Source organism: Neomonachus schauinslandi, chromosome 1 (genome assembly GCF_002201575.2).
Source record: "Neomonachus schauinslandi chromosome 1, ASM220157v2, whole genome shotgun sequence".
NCBI classification, from domain to species: Eukaryota; Metazoa; Chordata; class Mammalia; order Carnivora; family Phocidae; genus Neomonachus; species Neomonachus schauinslandi.
In genome coordinates, this window is record NC_058403.1 from 46,483,253 (window position 1) to 46,500,178 (window position 16,926).

At 37.6% G+C, this 16,926-nt stretch overlaps 1 protein-coding gene across 2 annotated transcripts in view; it reads left to right on the plus strand.

Annotated features, from left to right (window-relative positions):
• CMSS1 (cms1 ribosomal small subunit homolog) overlaps window positions 1-16,926 on the plus strand; it is a 373,731-nt gene that overhangs the window by 356,273 nt on the left and 532 nt on the right. For both annotated transcript variants that reach the window (XM_021692741.2, XM_044919595.1), the window contains exons 5-9: window positions 1,864-1,923; window positions 3,075-3,177; window positions 6,681-6,741; window positions 7,170-7,257; window positions 15,619-15,707. In XM_021692741.2, coding sequence (XP_021548416.1) covers window positions 1,864-1,923; window positions 3,075-3,177; window positions 6,681-6,741; window positions 7,170-7,257; window positions 15,619-15,707 — 401 coding nt within the window. The remainder of the gene's footprint in view (window positions 1-1,863; window positions 1,924-3,074; window positions 3,178-6,680; window positions 6,742-7,169; window positions 7,258-15,618; window positions 15,708-16,926) is intronic.

Below are 16,926 nucleotides of genomic sequence, written 5' to 3' on the forward strand. Positions count from 1 at the left end.
GTGAATAAGGCATCATGAGAACGTTTAGTAGAAAAGACCCTAGTTTCCTACATATGAAAGGACAGAGAGGAACCACAGTAGGGCAGAGGAGGGACACACTGTGGGTTATCTGGAACAGGCAGAGGCAGGGGCGTGAATATAGATAATGAAGTACTGTTCCTATTAGTTTGCTGAGTGTCTAACTTGGTTTTGATTTGAGGTTATTTGTGTCTGTAGGGCAGGAACATGTCTTTTCAATTAATATTGTTCACTTTACATTGTTAATGTCATACACATGGGCACTTAATTAGTATTGAGGCAGGAATTTCTTGGAGTTAACTCAGCTGTCCTCCTGAGAGCTGCAGTGTGGTTTAGATCAGTGCTAAATGCCTGTAGGCTAGCAGCAACTGAATCACCCAAGAACTTAAAAAGCAAATTCCCAGGCCCACCCCCCACCAAGGAATTCTGACTTACTAACAAAAGGAGCCCGTCCTAGGAATCTGTACCTTTTGTAAAGTTCTCCAGGTGAGTCTGATCATATTCAGCTTGGGAAATTACAGTTTTAAAGACCATCGAAGTCTCTACAGCTGTATAGGAAGCAACATCTTTGAAGTTAACTTACATAATATGACTTATATATGCTGGGTCACAATATTAATGTCATTTAATTTAGTAATAGTTTACTCCCTAGCACTCTTCTGTGTTTATAGAAAACCTTTTTCTTATAGAAAGAATTAGAATAATAAACATGATGTTGCTTTTTTTCACATCTCAGGTACAGAGTTAATAATGCTACATAATTGCCAGACCGTGATAGTCCTTGGTTGAGCAAGGCCCCTATATTTTATTTTACTGTTATATTGACTTTTACTCTGGTGTTGTGTTGTGTTGTGTTGTGTTTTGATGCATTATTCCCACTCTTCCTCAGTCCACACACCTCTTTACCTTCCCCATAGCATTCACGCTAATGTGTTAATACATGCTTTTAAATATGTATATATACTCGTAAAATGTCATGTTGTTGGTATGTGTGTACATTTTACAATTTATCTAAATGATGTGCTGAACTTCTCATTCTGTCTCTTTCTTCACTGAGCACTTTTTTGAGATATGCCTATATGGCTTTATGCACATCAAGTTCATTGCTTCTAAATGCTATATAGTATGCCAATGATTTCATCTACCACATATTGGTCATCCATTTCTCAGATATGGACACCTAGGTTGCTTCCTGCTCCCCGCTATAACAAATAATGATAGGATGAATATACTTGTGTATATCTCTTTATAGAACACGTAAGAATTTCTTTCCATTATTTACTCAGGAATGTAATCATGGGGTCATAGAGTGTATACAACCTAATTTTACTACTTTCCAGAATAGCTATTACCAGTTTACACCTCCACCTACATTTCACAAGAGGCTTATCACCCTACATTCTTGACAATACTTGGTATTATACATCTTTTTAACAACTGTCATTCTGAGGTATGTGTGAAGTATTACCTCATCATTGTAATATACAATTCTATGATGACTAGTGAGTTTGAACCTCTCTACACAGATTTGTTAGCTATATCCCCTTTACCTTTGTAATATTGCCTATTCCATGAATTTGAAAAATAAACATGCTTCATTAGTTCATTGAATGATACAACAAGCTTCTATTTCACTACTCTAAGAAATTATGGACAGTTAAAAGTTTACTTGTTCTTATTGCTGCTGTTGTTTTAAATACTGGACAACACTTTAAAATATATAATGAGCCCCCATTCACTAATGTTTTACAACCTTATTCAAGAAGACACCATTCACAATGAATCTATTTTGATCATGTGTGTGTTTGCAAAATCCTCTTACAAAGCATGTTTGTCATATTCTAGACTCCTGTTTCCTCAAGGCCAATGATTTGACTCATAGTCTTTCATCATACCTAAAAGAAAGTAAGTAAACTATGATTTTCTTTTAAGTTATTCACCAAGTTGTTATTACTCCATTAAAACATAAGATCCATCTCGTTAAAATTAAAACTTTTAAAACTACATTTAAAAGCAAAACTTTCCACCTCAAATGGATTTGAAGTGGAGGTTTTTCTTAAAGTCCATCTTGATATTAATTTCTGTTTATTTAAGTTTATTCGTTTTGCTCTGGCTTTGAGAATTTGAGTTTTGGTCTCATTTTTTGGTTTATAATACACTAGAAATATTGGTGAAGGAATCCAGAGAATAATTAGTGTTCTAGTTCCAGGTCTGTCACTAATTTGCTGTTTGACCTGGGACAAGTCACTGAGTACTCTTCTGGGACTTGATTTTGTTATCTGACAGATAAGGGAGTTGGACATGTGATCTTTATTCTAGCTGTAAAATTCTGAAATTCTGTTCATATGCTCAGAACTCAGACCATGGCTATTGCACAATCTAATTTCATCTTTTCAATATTTATTGTGTGTAGCCAAAAGCCAGATTATTCATATTAGATAGTCATCTATTTGTGGCTGACAATGAAATAGTTTAGATATAGAGATTTAGCATTCTTTTTTCAAACTCAAATCAGTTCTGATGGCATTCAACTTGAGTTCATAAACCTTTCTCCACCTCAAATTCAGCAAGTATAAATGTAGGTTATAATAGAATCAACCTCACTGGATTATGAGAACTAAATAGTGTCTGTGTTTAATAAATGCTTGCTATTATTTTAACGTCATTTCCATTTTTTATCTTATGTTGAGTGTTTCTTTAAAATTTAACATTATTGAATCAGAGTTCTTTTCCTATTTAGTCTTTGCCAACAAGCATCAAACGTAAATTATCAAAAATGTATTATTCTGAACACTTTTTTTTACTTGGTCCTAAAACTAGTCACATTTAGCTACTTGGCATATTATGTGTTTTATGTTATAAGTTAATGATATTTCATTTTAATCTAATATCTTATATAACCAGAGAATGGAATCTGGACAATACCCATTATATTTTACTTTAATTAAATACTAACAAAGAGTAATTGGAGAATACTCAACTTTAGGGACCTAAAATAAATAGGAGCCCTATTTTGCTATATTTAGAGTAATATTTTTCTTATGGTATTTTTTCAGTCTGCCCTAAGTGGGTAAAACTTCGGAAGAACCATAATGAGAAGAAATCGGTCCTGATGCTGATCATCTGTAGCTCTGCTATCCGGGCCTTGGAGCTCATTAGGTTGGACACTTCACCTATTTGTTTCATAAATGTTTTCTGAGTAACTGATATGTGTCAAGTTGATATGCTGTATATGCTGGAGATGTAACAATGAACAAAACAGACAGAATCCCTTTTGTCATGGAACTTACTTTCTAGTGGGGGAGACAGACAATGAACAAATAAATATCTATTATAATGTCAGGTAGTGTTAAATTATATAAGAAGAAATAAAGCATGGCAAAGTGATAGAGAGGGTTGGGGGGGCTACTTTTAAAAGGATTGTCACGGTAAGTTTTTCTAAGGAGAATGACATTTGAGCAGAGACATGAACAAAGTGAAGGAGAATGCCAAGCAGATATCTAGAAGAAGAGCATTATTCCAGACAGAGTGGACAATAAGCATAAAAGACCCTGAGATGCAATGCTATTGGAAGATTTTGAGCAGAGGCGTCACATGATCTGAATAATCTTTCTTTTTTTTTTTTTTTAAGATTTTATTTATTTATTTGAGAGAGAGCACATGAGAGGGGGGAGGGCCAGAGGGAGAAGCAGACTCCCTGCCGAGCAGGGAACCCGATGCAGGACTCGATCCAGGGACTCCAAGATCATGACCTGAGCCGAAGGCAGTCGCTTAACCAACTGAGCCACCCAGGCGCCCGATCTGAATAATCTTTCTAAAGGATCACCTTGGCTTCTGTGCAGAGAACACACGTTATACAGGGCAAGAGTAAAAGCAAGGAAATAATAAGCAATAACCAGTTGGAAAAAATAATAAAAGAAAAGATCTAATTTAAAATAATAACAAGAAAAAAATAGAAGACCAAGTAATAAACCTACCAAAATCTGTATAAAGAAAATATTACATAAGCAGCTCAGATCTTTTTTTTTTAAGAGGGGACGGGGGCAGGGAGGGGCAGAGGGAGAGGAGAGAGAGTATCTTAAGCAGACTCCATGCCCAGCACAGAGCCTGATGTGGGGCTCCATCTCACAACCCTGAGATCATGACCTGAGCCAAAATCAAGAGTTGGACACTTAACCCACTGAGCCGCCCAGGTGCCCCACAACTCAGAAGATCTAGAACAAAAGGGCATACGATATTGCTGAATAGGAAGAATCAATGTAGGGATCCCTGGGCGGCTCAGTCAGTTAAGTATCTGCCTTTGGCTCAGGTCATGATTCCAGGGTCCTGGGATGGAGTCCTGCATTGGGCTGCCTGCTCAGCTTCTGCTTCTCTCTCTCCCTCTGCTGCTGCCCCTGCTTATACTTGCTCGTTCTCTCTGTGTGTGAAATAAGAAATAAAATCTTCAAAAAAAAAGGTCAATGTTGTAAAGATGTCTGTTTTACCTAGAATAACATAAATTTCACAGATTCCCAACAAAACTCCAATAGAATTGGTTTTCTATCTCGATAAGCTAAAGTTCAAAGTTTAAAGATAAGCCATAGTTCTAAGTTCATAAGAGAAAATACAGAAGATAAAAATACCTGGGGAAATTCTGAAAAAGAATATTAGTGAGAGGATACTATGCCTATAGTATCTATCAGATTACCAATAGATATATGTTACCAAGTCTCACTAATTAAAACAGGATGGAACTGGCATATGCATGACAGATCAGACCAGTGGGACAGAATTGGAAGTTCAGAAATAGGCCCATATGCATATGAAAACGTAGCATATGGCAAAGGTAACAAAGCAGTAGGAAAGATGGATTATTTAATAAATGGTGTTGGAACAACTGGGTAACCATCTGGAAAAGTAAGTTGGAGCCCTATCTCACTCTCTCAAGGTAAATTCCAAATGGGCTGAAAATTTAAATATAAAAATTATGTTTTAAAGATAATTTGTCAGTGCTTTACTAAGTGCTTTCACATACCTTTTCATTTACTGTAGTATAGTAGAAAAAACAAAAAGTCTTCCACTGGATCAGTGGCAACATTGAGCTTTCAGAGAAGAGCCGTCAGAGTAAATTGGGATTTACTGGAACTAGCCCTCTTCCAGGGCCAGGCTCTGCACCAGGGTTTGACAAGAGACAAAACAAAGGAAAATCCAAGTCCTGGAGAAAATAAATTAAGGTGCACATGTAGACTCTCAGTAATTATTTAGCATCTATTTTTCTAAATGAACTAATCTGATTACAAATTTAGAAAAGTAGTTTTTAAGTTCTTCAAACTCTCCTTTCCCCGCCAAGGCACACACATAATATTATATTACACCAGCTCTCAGTAAAACAAAAGTGTTTCTTGCAACTATTTCTGCTCCGAACACAATTGATCTTCAAGACTCCAGCTGTTTCTGGGCAGCTGTACTTGCTGGTTCTGAAATCATAGTAGTTCACATTGACTTTTCAGTGTTTTAGAAACTACCACCACAGAACTCATTTCGGATCCAAACATTAATGGCAAAGAGGTTGGCCTGGAGATGGCCTCTTAAAAACAAGCTGTCACATTGATTTGAGCTTTTACTATACATAAATAACTTTCTGAAGGGCATAAAAGCACTGTGTTGTCGTCACACTTCATTTACCAATTCCGTGTTCTTCTGTGTCTTTGGTATTATGATCCACTTCAAGGTTAGGTGATTTGCAAAAAAGGATTTCTGAGCTAGCACAACAAGCCCTATTCATAAAGACTAATAGTGAATAATTCTAACTTTTATAAGGATATCTGTTCTTTTGAGGACCATGAATTAATGTTAAATATGTCCCCTAAACTGTCTTCCTAGTTAACCTTGCCATGAAGAAAGCTTATGTATGAGTAAAAGTCAAATACAACAGAACTTAGATAGTATAATTTACTATCTTGCAAATTCATATATTCCTACTGGCAATAATATTCCCAAGCATATTCCCATGTTCTATTTCCAAACATCAATTAAAGGATTGATTGCTCTTTTATATCTATTGATACCAGGAACATTTCCACATATAAAATTTTGCAGAAAAGCTCACTCTGCAAAGTAGATAAAAGTGGGGCATTGCTCTGATTGAAGGACATAAGCCTTTCTTCTCCTCCCTGTCAGCTCATTCCCAGCAACCCACCATGGCAGTAACATACAAACTTTTGTAGATGCCTTTGGGCTCCACAGAGCACAGGCTGACATCACTGCTCCAAGGTATTTCTTACAACCAAATTTTGTATGAGAACTATACTGCAGAGTTTAAAGATGAATTCTCTGCCAGGGACCTGTAATACAGAAATTCTGTATTACAAATGAAGGGCAGATCCATTATGTTTCAGTTATCAAGGAAACCTAAGTAAAGTTAACCTTGTGTATGAAAAGTAGAAGCCAATCCAGATACCTGCCTGAATAAAAGGCTTCCTCACTTTCCTTCCAGAGATGGACTGACCTGTAAATCTGTTTTTTGTATCTGTGTATATATACACATGCATATGCTCATAGTTACACATATAAACACATATATTCTCTTTAAAGCAAGACATACTTAAGTTGTCAATGTAGCCTGCAATGAATAAGTTTTCTTAAGCATTCATCTTTTTTTATTAATCTTTTTTTTCCATTAGGTCAATGACAGCATTCAGAGGAGACAGCAAAGTTATGAAATTATTTGCAAAACACATAAAGGTAAGCAAGGGCCTGTGGTTGCTGATGGATGTTGTAAGTTATCCTTAAGGGCCACTCCTAGCTTTTTCTTATCTCCTTAGCAGGTGTTTTCTTTGGTGCCTCCTTATATATCATATTTAACAACTGTTCTGGTGTTCTTTACATTCCCTGCCTTTGCATGACCTGCCCCAACAACAGTCGCTACTCCTCTGTGCTCCAAGATTCCTGCACAGAAGCTGAGGTTTTGTCCCTCATTTCTTTGAAGATTTACCAATTTTACAGAATGATGCTTTTCTATCTTGATGTTAATTAACCTTCTTTGCACTGGAAGTTGAGCCTAAACATAGCCGTATTTGCTTTTTACTTTTTAACTTCTAGATAAAGTGACTATGATTGCACTCTCTCATGACTCTTCTTTACTTTCATCTCTTCCATCTTGGAATAAATAGGTCCAGGAGCAGGTAAAGTTGCTGGAGAAGCGTGCTGTGCACCTGGGTGTAGGAACACCAGGGAGAATTAAAGAACTCATTAAACAAGGTATGAAGAGAGGCACTGATATGCCTACTCAGATCTGGGACTTTCCCTTACCCCCAAGTGAGTTTAGGAAACCACATTTGTGATGTCGTGAAACCAGATTTCTGTGTTAATCCGGGAGTTGGAAACAGTCTTTCGTCAATAAAGCTAGCCAGCAGGTATAGTGCAATAGGGAATAGTAAGGATTGTGGCAGACTGTGGTACATGTGCCTGCCTAAACACATTGAAATTCCAGTTGCTTTAAGCAGGTTAGTGGATCCACAATTCATTTCACCAATCTGCAACCTCTAGAATTTGTAGAGCTGGATGAGTTGAGTATTTCCCTCTTAATTAATTGGATCTTGGTTCCCCAAGACTGCCATTTCAGTTGAGGACTTTTGTATAAAACATGTTGAAACAAAAATGCAGTTTCTATGGATGAAATGGTATTTCATATGGTATTCTAGAATATTTCTCCCAAATGCATTTCTCTTTTAGTACCTTACCCAGAAAGTATTCCAGACAGCGTCCAACAGTGGGTTTTTATAATTTGTTGGCTCTCTCAAAGTCAGTAGCCTAAAACCTATTAATCTGCTGATGATATTGTTACCTGTTTTACCTGCCAGACGGATTAAAGATTTCTTTTCAATACGCATTTCCAAATTACTTATTTAATATACTTATAGAACTTTGTTTTATAACTGGAGCTATTCCTGGATTTTTTTATATATCTAAAAGAAATGGATTCATTAATGTAATGACTCAGTATAGAGATGGGCATTTGCCAAGAAGCAAACAAAAGCTTAAAATACTAATGTTTCTTTCCAGATGAAAGCCATCCAGGGTTAAATGAACCCACTATATACAAAAGGCTGGGCAATTACAAAGAGGTAACAAACTTAGCAGCCCCGGATAAGGAAATGAAACATATTTTTTGAGTTCATACTTGCACTGGTCTACACTAAACACTCTTAGGTATCTCATTAAATATTCATGGCACCAGTGCAGGCTAGCATTTTTATTTCTTATAAGAAAAAACTCTGAAGCTCTGAAGGGTTAAGTTGCTCTCCCACAGTCTCTCAGTTTAGGCCTTCCTAGTTCCAGAGCTTTTCCCCCTCAAAGAGCTCCTGATCCTTGAAGAAATAAATACACACAGAAGGAGATTGACAACATAAGGCAGTAAATGCCAAGGGCGGAATGAGCACTTCCAAGTCCTATAGGAGTTGAAATACACTGTTACGGAGGCTGAATCTGAATGGAAGGCTTTAGAAAGAAAAGGGTCTTTAACTGATCTTTGAAGTATGAGAAGGATTAAAATAAGATCTTTGAAGTATGGAGATGTGAGAAAAGCAATCAGGAATGGGAGAACCACTGCATCAGAAGAGGGCAGGCAGATACACATGATTGAGATACAGTGTTGAGTTTACAAGCCCCTATTATAGATTCAGTCTAGAGTCAAATCCCAGGTCCAGCAACTGACCAGCTCTGTGACCTTGGCAAGTTACTTAACCTCTCTAAATCTGTTTCTGTATTCAAATGACAGGGATAGTGGTAGTATCTTCCTCAAAGGATTGGTATGATAATAAAATGCCAATAAAGAGTTTGGCACAATGAGTTTCACACCCCAAGAAATCAAATGCTAGTTTTTATTTTTATTAAAGAGACCAAATTTCTTGGTTGGAAACTTCATGGGCTTTAGTAGCTGGTGATTCAGTTGGAAAGAAAGAGTGTGGAGGCAGGATTTTGAACATTAAGCTGAAGAGTATGGATTTTTGCCTTATGGACATGGGAGAGCATTGAAGTGAAGGAACAGATGAGAGGTGCTCATAGCATATCTGTGAGACACAGAGTTGGGAGAGATTGGCTGGGCAGCAGGAGAGCCCAGGGGTGAACCTGCCTCTCCCACAGCTCTTAGCCAGAGATTCACCTCACCCCTCCCTAGATTCCAGATGGTTCTTTGTGTATCACCAGGCCCCCCATGCAATAGGGTCACAGTTCTCCATATTTAAAAGAGAGAAAGGGAAAGAGAGAAAACAAAGCTCTACAAATTGTTGAAATTTTATTTCCATAGAGTTGTGAGGTCTCAGTATGAAAGCTTATTTAAGAAGTGGAAAAATCATTTAAGGAGCTGTTGATTTTTTATAATACATGAAAATAACATACTTCTGATTTTGATTTAATGTTCACTAACCACAGGTGTTAAGCAATATGCAAAGCATTTAAAGAGAATAATTCCAGGGGTGCCTGGGTGGCTTAGTTGGTTGAGCATCTGCCTTTGGCTCAGGTCATGATCTCAGGGTCCTGGGATTGAGCCCTGCATCAGGTTCCCTGCTCAGCAGGGAGTCAGCTTCCCCCTCTCCCTCTGCCACTCCCCCCCTGCCCCCCGCTCATACTCTGTCTCTCTCTCTCTCAAATAAATTTTAAAAATCTTAAAAAAAAAAAAAAGGGAGAACAATTCCAGCACTCTAGAAACTGAAAATCTAACAAAGCAAAACAAATGACACATAACTCATTTTATGTAGCTGTTTATGACTTAAGATGTTTATATATATGATATATTAAGGAAAGTTTCCAAACTTACAAAGATATCCCATGACAGTGGGATCTGTACAATTATAGACTGAATTATATTGTTTTAATCTTAATTTAATAATGAAGGAGATTTTCTAACAGTGAGAGCCTTTCAACAGTGCAAAAGTATAGAAAAGAAAATAAATCACTTTAGAGATAATCGCTTGTTAGTTAATATTGAATATAGTCTTTTTTTCTATGCATTTATATATTTATTTTTGTAAGTGGACATCAAACTGTATATCATAATTTTATAACTTGTCTTTTCCATTTAATATATCTTTTTTTTAAAAGATTTTATTTATTTATTTGACAGGGAGAGCAAGAGCACAGGTAGGGGGAGCGGCAGAAGGAGAGGGAGAAGCAGGCTCCCCGCAGAGCAGGGAGCTTGACGTGGGGCTTGATCCTAGGACCCTGGGATCATGACCCGAGCCGAAGGCAGATGCTTAACTGACTGAGCCACCCAGGCACCCCTCCACTTAAAATATCTTATGAGGACTTTCTTTGTCATGAAATAGTTTTAATTTTTCATTTTTAATGGCTATATAATATTCTACATAATATTCTACTGTTTTTTATAGTTTTATTGAGACATAATTGACATATAACATTGTATTAGTCCAATGTGTACAGTATAATGACTCTATACATATATAGTGAAATGATGACCACAATAAGTTTATTTAACATCAATCGCCTCAGATAGTTATAAATTTTTTTCTTGTGATGAGAACTCTTAAGATCTACTCTCTTAGCATCTTTCAAATGTACAGTATAACTACAATCACTGTGCTGCACATTACATCCCCAGAACTTAATTACCTTACAACTGGAAGTTTTTACCTTTTAACCACCTTCACCCATTTTCCCCAACCCCCCTACCTTTGACAACCACCAATATGTTCTATGTATCTATGAGTTAGGTTTTTTAGATTCTACATATAAGTGAGATCATACAGTATTTGTCCTTCTCTGTCTGACTTATTTCATTTAGCATAATGCCCCCAAGAGTCATCCTTATTATCACAAATGACAAGATTTCCTTCCCTTTTACGGCTGAATAATATTCCTCTGTGTGTGTGTGTGTGTGTGTATGTGACATTTTCTTTCTTCATTCATTTGTTGATGGACACTGAGGGTTGTTTCCATGTCTTGGCTATTATAAATTATGCTGCAATAACATAGGGGCGCATATATCTTTTTGAGATAGTGAGTTTGTTTTCTTTTGGGTATATACCCAGAAGTGGAATTGCTGGATCATATGGTAATTCTATTTTCAATTTCTTGAGAGTTCTTCCATACTGTGTTCCACAGTGGCTGCACCAATTTACATTCCCACCAACAGTGCACAACAGGTCCCTTTTCTCCACATCCTCTTCAGCACTTACTACTTCTTGTGGGGTTTTTTGGTAATAGCCATTCTAACAGGTGTGAGGTAATATTTCATTGTGGTTTTAAATTGCATTTCCCTGATGATTAGTGATGCTGAGCACCTTTTCATGTACCTGTTGGCCATTTGGATGTCTTCATTGGCAAAGTATCTATTCATTTCCTCTATTTTTAAATTAGATTGTTTGGTGTTTTTTGCCACTGATTTGCAGAATTTTTTTATATATTTTGGATATTTATCCCAAGTTATATATATATATTTTTAGCAATACAATTATGATAGGATACCTGGGTTATTTCTAATTTTTTGCTATTATAAATAATACTGCAATGATCATCTTTGCAAGTAACTATATTTAAGTTTCTTTTTTTTTAAGATTTTGTTTTTAAGTAATCTCTACACCTAATGTGGGGCTTGATCTTACAGCCCCAAGATCAAGAGTCACATACTCTACCGACTGAGCTAGCCTGGCACCCCATTAACTATATTTAAGTTTCTGATGTATTTATTGGGATTTGTCATAGAAAGAAAATTATTTTATCAAATAGTAGGTATTTTAAGGCTCCTATTATATAATGCTCAAGTGCCTTCCTGTGAGGCTGTACCTGTTTGCTCTCCCACCAATAGTAAGTTATTTTGAAGGGAAGACTACCAACCCATTTTCCTTCTCAATTTATCGTTTTTACTTTTGCAGAGAGAATTTTATTTTTTTATTTTTTTTTAAAGATTTTTTTTATTATTATTTATTCATTTGAGACAGAGAGATACAGAGCAAGAGAGAGAGAGAGAGCAGGAGCAGTGGGGAGAGGCAGAGGAAGAGGGAGAAGCAGACTCCCCACTGAACAGGGAGCCCGATGCGGGGCCCGATCCCAGGACCTGAAGATCATGACCGGAGCCAAAGACAGATGCTCAACCATCTGAGTCACCCAGGTGCCCTGAGAGAATTTTATTTTTTAAGATTTTATTTATTTATTTGAGAGAGAGCATGAGAGTACAGTGAGGTGCCGAGGAAGAAGCAGACTCCCCAGTGAGCACCCCACAGAGAGAATTTTATTTTTTTTTTTTTAATTTTATTTTATTATGTTATGTTAGTCACCATACATCATTAGTTTTTGATGTAGTGATCCACGCTTCATTGTTTTTGTGTAACACCCAGTGTTCCATGCAGTATGTGCCCTCCTTAATACCCATCACCAGGCTAACCCATCCCCCTCTCCCCCTCCCCTCTAAAACCCTCGGTTTGTTTCTCAGAGTCCATAGTCTCTCATGATTCGTCTCCCCCTCCGATTTCCCCCCTTTCATTTTTCCATTCCTTCTTCTAATGTCCTCCATGCTATTCCTTATGTTCCACAAATAAGTGAAACCATATGATAATTGACTTTCTCTGCTTGACTCATTTCACTTAGCATAATCTCCTCCAGTCCCATCCATGTTGATGTAAAAGTTGGGTATTCATCCTTTCTGATGGCTGAGTAATAGTCCATTGTATATATGGACCACATCTTCTTTATCCATTCATCTGTTGAATGGATCTCAGCTCTTTCCACAGTTAGGCTATTGTGGACATTGCTGCTATGAACGTTGGGGTGCATATGGCCCTTCTTTTCACTACATCTGTGTCTTTGGGGTAAATACCCAGTAGTGCAATTGCTGGGTCATAGGGTAGCTCTATTTTTAATTTTTTAGGAACTTCCACGCGGTTTTCCAAAGTGGCTGTACCAACTTGCATTCCCACCAACAGTGTAAGAGGGTTCCCCTTTCCACAACCTCTCTAACATTTGTTGTTTCTCACCTTGTCAATTGTTGCCATTCTAACTGGTCTAAGGTGGTATCTCAATGTGGTTTTGATTTGAATTTCTCTCATGGCTAATGATGATGAACACTTTTTCATGTGTCTGTTAGCCATTTGTATGTCTTCTTTGGAGGAGTGTCTGTTCATGTCTTCTGCCCATTTTTTGACTTGGTTATTTGTTTTTTGGGTGTTGAGTTTGAGAAGTTCTTTGTAGATCTTGGAAAACAGCCCTTTATCTATAGTGTCATTTGCAAATATCTTCTCCCATTCTGTGGGTTGCCTCTTTGTTTTGTTGACTGTTTTCTTTGCTGTGCAGAAGCTTTTTATCTTGATGAAGTCCCAAAAGTTCATTTTCGCTTTTGTTTCACTAGCCTTTGGAGATGCATCTTGAAAGAAGTTGTTGTGGCCGATGTCAAAGAGGTTACTGCCTATGTTCTCCTCTAGGATTTTGATGGATTCCTGTCTCACATTGAGGTCTTTCATCCATTTCGAGTTTATCTTTGTGTATGGTGTTAGAGAATGGTTGAGTTTCATTCTTCTGTATATAGCTGTCTAATTTTACCAGCACCATTTATTGAAGAGACTGTCTTTTTTCTATTGCATATTTTTTCCTGCTTTGTCAAAGATTATTTGACCATAGAGTTGAGGGTCCATATCTGGGCTCTCTATTCTGTTCCATTGGTCTGTATGTCTGTTTTTGTGCCAGTACCATGCTGTCTTGGTGATCACTGCTTTGTAATATAGCTTGAAATCAGGCGACATGATGTCCCCAGCTTTGTTTTTCTTTTTCAACATTTCCTTGGCCATTCGGGGTCTTTTCTGATTCCATACAAATTTTAGGATTGTTTGTTCCAGCACTTTGAAAAATGTCATTGGAATTTTGATCGGGATGGCATTGAAGGTATAGATTGCTCTGGGTAGCATAGACATTTTAACAATGTTTGTTCTTTCCAATCCAATATTTATTCTTCCAGTGTTTTTCTATCTTTTTGTGTCTTCTTCAATTTCTTTCATGAGTGTTCTGTAGTTCCTAGAGTATAGATCCTTTACCTCTTTGGTTAGGTTTATTCCGAGGTATCTTAGGGTTTTTGGTGCTATTGTAAATGGAATCATTTCTCTAATTTCTCTTTCTACAGTTGCATTGTTAGTGTATAAGAAAGCAACTGATTTCTATGCATTGATTTTGTATCCTGCCACATTACTGAATTGCTGTATGAGTTCTAGTAATTTCGGGGTGGAGTCTTTTGGATTTTCCACATAAAGTATCATGTCATCTGCAAAGAGAGGAGTTTGACTTCTTCTTTGCCAATTTGAATACCTTTTATTTCTTTTTGTTGTCTGATTGCTGTTGCTAAGACTTCTAGTGCTATGTTGAACAATAGTGGCGAGAGTGGGCATCCTTGTCGTGGTCCTGATCTTCAGGGAAAGGCTCTCAGCTTTTCCCCATTGAGGATGATATTCGCTGTGGGCTTTTCATAGATGGATTTTATGAACTTGAGGAATGTTCCCTCTATCCCTATACTCTGAAGAGTTTTAATCAGGAAAGGATGCTGTATTTTGTCAAATGCTTTTTACACAGAATTTTAAATAAGAGGCATTACAGGGGCCCCTGGGTGACTCAGTTGGTTAAGCGTCTGACTCTTGATTTTGGCTCAGGTCATGATCTCAGGGTCGTGGGATTGAGCCCTGCATCAGGGCGCACTCAGTGCAGAGTCTGCTTGAGAGTCTCTCTCTCTGCCTGTGCCCCTCCCCATCACTCAAGTGCGTTCGGGTGCTCGCTCGCTCTCTCTCAAATAAGTAAATAAATAAAACCCTTAAATAAATAAGAGGCATTATAATTATAAGAAGAATGAAAAGTCTTTGGGGCCGAAGGGGAAATACTGAAATAATCACAGAGTAAAGATGAGGGGAAGTGCTGCAGAGTAAAGGAAGGCTTCAGTTATATTTCCACATGTAACGTGAAACAGCTTGGGGCAATGGAAAGAACATGGGGAGTGGGAAGAACTAACTGCCCAACTCTGAGACCTCTGAGGAACAGACAATCCCTGAGGTCCCCTCCAGCCCCACATTCCATAATTGTCTAGATACATAGGAAGCCAGTGGAAATGGAATCCTTAAGTGGTTTACTAGTCTTCTCAAATGATAACAGACTTTGAATAGAGCCTATTCATATTTACTTCCTTTTCTGTCTAAAATTAACCCCCGAGCCCCAGCCTCATCCTTCTGTCCATTCCCCTCCTCATAGTCACTCACACTCCATTGGACTCAAGTCCTCTGAAGGGCCACTACCCAGACTGCAGGATCCATCTTATCAAATTCCTGTCAGGAATGAGACTTCACCCTCTGGGGCTTCATGAAATGGAGGTTTGGGATTGTTTCTTTGCCAGCAATTGACAAGCTGAGCAGCTTCTCTGCTTCCCTCAGAATCAGTGATAAGATTATAAGGAAAGCAATCTCCAGTGCTGCATTTGTTTTCCATCAAGCAAGGGCTGGCTGCATTCAGTGTGTAGAGATTAGTTACTGGGGCAGAGGACAGCAAATGAGGCAAAAAGCAACGAGGAGACTAAAAAGTCATTTGAGTAAGCTTATGTCATGAGGTCTGCTATAGCAACTCTCTCTGTGTTTCTTTCAGGTGGCCTTAATTTGAACCCCTTAAAGTTCCTGGTTTTTGACTGGAACTGGAGAGATCAGAAGTTGAGAAGGATGATGGACATTCCCGAGGTACCATGTAACCAGCAATTGCCTTTAACCTTTTTTTCTTCAACTTGACCTTGAGTTCAAATACAGTAATAAAGTCTTTGACGTGGGGAGCCAGCACATTCTGGCCATTGAAATGATTTCTATCTTTTAACTCTGAAGTAACTGCAATTATAGAGTCCATCTCACTCCCTTAGACCTAACTGTATCCTTTCCATGTGTTTTATAGTAATCAGCTTTGTTTCTTCCTTATATGACCAATGACCTCTGCCCCACTGGGGACCACTATATCTATACTGAACCTTTGAGAAACAGGAGGATCTGGAGGACTTAGCACATTTTTGTGTGCCTTGCTTTAGAGACATATTCGTCTTTGTCTTTCATCCTTACAAATGTTTGAGGAAGTAGGGGCACAAATTTGCCTCATGGCCTGCATCTCCCATACCCGAAACCTCACTTAATATAGAGGGCTATTTTGTTTTTGTTTTTATGGGGAAATTATTTTGATATCTCCGTGGATTAAAACTGATTGATTGCCTTTGTGGCCACAGCATTAGCTCATTCTGTATTTATGAAAGTAATCCATTATCATCAAAATGTGAAAAATTGATTTGCCACCTACTGTGTATCATGGGGCTAATTTTTCAATCTAGCCCGATGTTTAGAAGTATCTGTTGGAGAGAAGAAGTTTTGTCCAATAATAAAAATGGCTGCCAGTCACCAACCTAATTAATCATGGCAGTAAATATCAAAGAGATTTGGAATTAATCCTCCAAACATGCTGAATAAATTAATTTACCACGTAAAGCTATATCCCCAGAATAACCAACCTGATTATGATTGATCAGTGAGCCAAATCAGACATCAGTACAGGTAAAAAGACAATTTTTTCAGTTTCCTACACACACACACACACACACACACACACACACACACACACACACAAACCAGTTCAACAAATTTGATGTTAGGCACATAAGTCCATATTTATTTCAGGTACAGTGTGAAATCTGAGTAATCCACTGTAAGTTTTTTAATTATAATGATAAGGAGAAATTGTGTCAAAGAAAAAAACCCTGTCACCCAGTTATTTGTATTATGTTGATGTCATCATTATCAGCTATCCTATATTGAAATATGTGTGCAATATAGCCATAGTTTAGGTATTTTGAAACACCTTTGTATAAGATTTTTTTATGATATTTTATTTGGAATGGTTACAAAGGGCACTTTAATGAAATGG